Source organism: Chlorella variabilis, assembly GCF_000147415.1.
Source record: "Chlorella variabilis unplaced genomic scaffold CHLNCscaffold_4, whole genome shotgun sequence".
Taxonomy (NCBI): domain Eukaryota; kingdom Viridiplantae; phylum Chlorophyta; class Trebouxiophyceae; order Chlorellales; family Chlorellaceae; genus Chlorella; species Chlorella variabilis.
The window spans coordinates 1571820-1576636 of NW_005435084.1; the positions used below are offsets into that span (position 1 = coordinate 1571820).

Here is a 4817-nt window from a genome sequence, read left to right on the forward strand (position 1 = left end):
TGGGGGGGGGGGGTGTAAAAACGCAGCCAGCCCATGGCCCGCTGCTCGTTGGGCGCAGCGCCTTGGTGCTGGTCGGGGTCGCGAGCAGGCAGGGCCAGCAGGCAGGGCCAGCAGCTCCCAAACAGCAGCAGCGCTGCCGGGGCTGCCGGCAGCCCAGCTCCCACGCTGCCACAATCATTAGCTGGAGGCGGCCGCCACGGGCTCGGCAGGCGTGGGCGCGCCGTTTGCCGCCGTTGCGGCCGCGTCCGTGTGCACATGCACCTGCTGCGGCTTGCCGCTGGCGGCCTTGCTGGCGGGCACGCCGTTGGCGGCGCCCTTGCTGCCGCCGCTGCCATGCTGCTGGTGCGGCTTGCCGGCCTTGTGTGGGTGTGGGTGCGGCAGGTGCGCCGGCTTGTGCAGCTTGTCAGAGTGCTGCGTCTGGTTGTGCGGCTTGTACTGCGGGAGGGGCAGGCAGCAGGGCAGATGCGTCATGCCACCGCCCATGCCCCGGGCTGCTCCCAGCAGGCGCAGGGCAGAGCAGCGCCAGCCTGCACCAGCATGGCACGAGCCCCTACCCCCCCACACCCCCACCCACACACTACCTCCACACACCTGCGCAGCTTTGGCCTTAAAGTCGTCCAGGCTCCGGAACTCCTCCTTCAGAAGCTTCTTGAGCTGCAGGCGGGGCAGGCGGGAGGACGCCCGGGGGGCAGGGCGAGGACAGGCCGGTGAGCAGGGAGGCGCCCAGGGTGGGGCCAGGGGTGCAGGCGCTGGGCTGGCAACAGAGATGTGGCGTGCGGTGCAGGCGGCGGCTGGCGGGGACCTCAGACATCTGTAATTGAGAAGGTTGTTTATCCACACAGCCCCCCCTTCGAGGGAGGGGCCTCGGTATTAGCATGGAGTGAAGCATCAGCGGCCCGCAGCAGCGCCACGTGCAGGCCACGGCGCCAAAGCAGGCAAGCAGAGCGGGGCAGGCCTGCTGCGTGGCGCGCCGGCGCCCGTGCAGTTCATGCATGCCCCTGGCCACGACCCGGCAAGCCCTGGCTGGCGCTGCGGGGCCCACCTTGGGCAGCATCTCCAGCCCCGGCTGGTCTTGGGGGAAGCCTGTGTAGTGGTGGAACGCCCAGAACTTCTCCAGACCATACAGGCTGCCGTTCTCAAAGTCCTGCACCAAGCGGAGGCAGGCAGGCAGACAGGCAGGCAGCGGGGCGAGCCGCCCGTCAGCCAGGCTCACGTGGCAGCCGTCCCCGGCTGGACCAGCATCCGCCACGCCACGCAGCGGCGCCGCCGCTGCGCCTCTGCCCCAGCCCCCAGCCGCAGCCGCAGCCTGCCTGCAGCCCCCTGGCAGCCAGCCCCACCGGAACCGGCACCAGCACCCGCACCAACACCCGCGCCAGCGCCACCCACCAGCACCAGCGCCACCCGCACCAGCCCCAGCCCCATCCACCAGCGCCAGCCGCCAGCGCCACCCACCAGCAGCGTCAGCTCCTCAAAGTCGCGGTACAGGCTCTCGCTCCACGCCCGCTCCAGGCCGTAGCTGTAGAAGCGGAACAGGCACTCCATGCCGTACTGGTAGTCCCCCGCAGCATCCTCCAGAGCGTACCTGGGGCAGGCGGGGCAGGCAGGGCGGGGCGGGGCGGGGTGAGGCGCGATGCGAGCGCACGGCACGCACGCACGCGCGGCAGCCTCCCGCTCCTCCTGTGCCTCGGCGCCGAGCGCAGCTGGAACCGCAAGCCGGCAGCCCGCCTTGCCACGGCCCGCGCCCCACGCCGCCTCTCCCACGCCGCCGCACCCACCCGCGCCGCGCCGCCACCCGCGCCGCGGCCCCCCCCCCACCAATGCAGGGGCCCCGGCCCCGCCGCCTCACTTGCGGAAGTCGTCGTACATCTGCTGGTTGAACTGCTCGCGCAGGAAGTAACACCCGAAGCGGAAGAACGTGTTCATCTCCTCCGACTGGACCGCGCCGCGCTCCGCGCGCTCCGCCACGCACCGCGTCATGAACTTCTCGTACTTGATCTGGGTGAAGCCGTTCTCCTCCAGCAGGCTGTGGCTGGGGTGCTGGAACTTGGGGATGGAGGCGGAGGAGCCCAGGAGGGAGCCCATGCGCGGCGACGCGCGGCGGCTGCCGGGGGACGAGCCCAGCAGGCCGCTGTCGGCGCCGGGCGACGTGCCCAGTAGCCAGCCTGCGAGGGGTGGGTGGGGTGGGGGGTTGGCAGAGGGGCAAGGCGTGGTCGGGGGCCCGCGTGCCGCACGCCTGCTGCAGCTGCTGCCGCCGCTGCTGCTGCTGCTGGGGCTGCCGCCGCTGCAATGCCTAGCCGACCAGCGCCTGCGTGCCGGCCAGCGGGCGGCCTCTCCCTGCCTGCCGCCGCCACTCACCCACAGACACCGAGGGTGGCGACTGGCCAAAGGGGCGCGACCGCGAGTGTGAGTGTCCCTTGGGCAGGGAAGCCGGGTAGAAGTTGCTCTTCTTGCCGGCGCCGGGCGCGCGCGGCGGGCGGCCCGGCGCGTTGAGCGACCCGCCGCCCGAGCCGCCGCCCGAGCCGGGGGCCTCGGGCTGGCTGGCCGCGGCGCGGCGTGCGGTGTTGATCTGCTGCAGCTCCCGAGCGTACAGCTCCAGGCCGTCATTGATGACAGCCACCATGTCCTCGCCCTCCCCCATGCGCGGTTTCTGGGGCGACTTGAGGCTCTGCGCAGGCGGGCGAGCGGCGGTGGCAGGGGCGGCGCGCGGCGTGAGCGGCCAGGCAGGCGCGGTCGGCAGGCGGCGGGGCGCCGTGCCTGCCTCCGCCGCCCACCCCAGCCCGCGTGCTACGCCGGCCTGGCCTTGCAGGCGCGGCTGCGCACGGGCCGGGTTCAGCAGGAGGCAAAGGCCGGCCGGAGCGTGCTATGCAGCGCCAACTCACCGGCTTCACCACGATGAGCCTCGCCAGGTCATCGTTGCTCAGCGACTCCTTGCCCTTGCCGCCCTTGGCAGACGGAACGGCGGCGGCCTGCGCCTCCTTCACGGCGTGCTCCTGCGGCGGGAGGGCAGGCGGGCGGCGCGGGCCTCGCAAGCAGGGTCAGCACCACTTTGCACAGGCGGAGGCGGAGGCGGCCGCCGGGGCATCACAGGTGCAGCCTGGCCGCTGCACCAGGTGCCAAAACGTCAGCCAGCTCAGCGCCAGCTCAGAGCCAGCTCAGCCCCACCTCGTCCAGCTGGAACATGTCGTCCTCATTCATCTCCTCATCCTCCGCAATGCGCTTCACGTCGTGAGACGGCGGCGGCGGCGGCGGAGCCGCCGCGGCATCCGCCTCGGCCGCCGCCGGAGCCGCCGCCTGCTCGGCGGCCGGCCGCTCAGGCTCGGCGGCCGGCTGCTCGGCGGCCGACTGCTCGGCAGACGGCGGCTGCTCCGTGGGCGGCGCGGCCGCCGCTGGCTCGGGCGTGGCCGGCGCTGCGGCGGGCGCCGTCGCGGCAGCGGCAGCCGCCTCCTCAGCCTTGCGGCCCGCACCCGCCGCTTGTCCCCCTGCCGCGGCGCCGCCCGCGGCGGCAGCCGCCCGCTTCTCGTCGGCGGCAGCGGGCGCCGCGGGCTCGCCCTCCCTGGCCGCCGCCGATGCCGCGGCGGGGCTCCCCTGCTTGCGCCCCGGCTGCTGCTGCTGCTGCTGCTCGCTGCCGGCCTGCACGGCCTGCTGCACCACCGCATGCACCCCCTTGTCGCGCTGCGCGTCCGGCAGAACCCACTGCAGGCAGGGCGGCGGCAGCGCGAGCGGCGGCGTGTGAGCTGGGCGCGGCGAGGCCAGGCACGGCAGCGGGGCCGCCGCTGGCGTGGCGCAGCCATGCGGGGGAAGAAGGGGGCGCGGACGGCTTCGCTGGCTGGCTGGCGGCACAGCACAGCACAGCACAGCACAGCACAGCACGGCACGGCGCAGCACGGCAGCTCCTGGCCCACCTGCCGCCACGAGTCCTTTGGCCGCATGAACATGCTGTCCCTGCTGACCTCCACAATCGCGGAGTTCTGCAGGGGAGGGAGGGGTGAGGCAGCAGGCGCCGCACACCTCAGCGGCTGCAGGCCCGGCTGCGGGAGCAGCTGGCGAGGCGGGCGGCATGCGTGGCATGCGGCATCAGTAGGGCAGGCGCACGCGTGTGGCGCGGCAGCAGGGGCAGGCGCAACAAGCGGGCGGGGCCTCAGGAGGCATTCGTTTCAGCACACGCTGCCCTGGAATGAGTGTTTTGGGGGCAGGTAAGACTGGTGCCAGAATGGGGTTCAATCCTTAGCCGGCTGCTGGCAGCGAGAGACGCGCAGCGCGCGCGGCAGCGACGGCGGTGGCTGGCGGCGGCGGCACGAGCAGCCGAGCTGCGGCGCCGCTGGCCTGCGCCGGCTGTGTGGCCTGCTTGCCTGCATGGCGCCGACGATGACCATGGGGTCTGGGGTGAGCATGCGCACTCGGTTGAAGGCGCCAATCACGTGCAGCGGGATCCAGCCCTGCGGGGGGTGGGGGGGAGGGGCCCAGGCCGCGGCACGGCAGCGCACGGTCAGCACAGCACGGGATGGGAGGCGGCAACCAACAGCTAAAGGGCACAGGCACGCATGCCCTGGGCAGCCCCGCCTCCCACCACCACCGCCACCGCCACCGCCACCGCCACCGCCACCGCCACCGCCACCACACCACACACATGCACGCTCGCCCCGCCACACACACACACGCACCCACGCGCACCCACCTCTGCGTTCATTTTGGAGCGCAGGAAGACGTCGCGCACCAGGTTGCCGACAGAGAAGTAGTAGTCGATCTGTGATCGCACCGCCTCCTGCAGCTTGGACACGGGCGTGCCGGCCATGCCCACCACGGTGGGGGAGACGCCG

General features: G+C 73.2%; 1 protein-coding gene across 1 annotated transcript; it reads right to left on the minus strand.

The window, feature by feature from the left end:
* Positions 1–1084: 1084 nt before the first annotated feature.
* Positions 1085–2115, minus strand: CHLNCDRAFT_12115 (hypothetical protein; the record flags this gene model as incomplete). Its single annotated transcript, XM_005850323.1, has 3 exons — positions 1085–1144; positions 1453–1582; positions 1847–2115. Coding segments are annotated over 3 exons (459 nt in total), but the record flags the coding sequence as incomplete, so codon positions are not given.
* Between the last annotated feature and the right edge of the window lie 2702 nt (positions 2116–4817).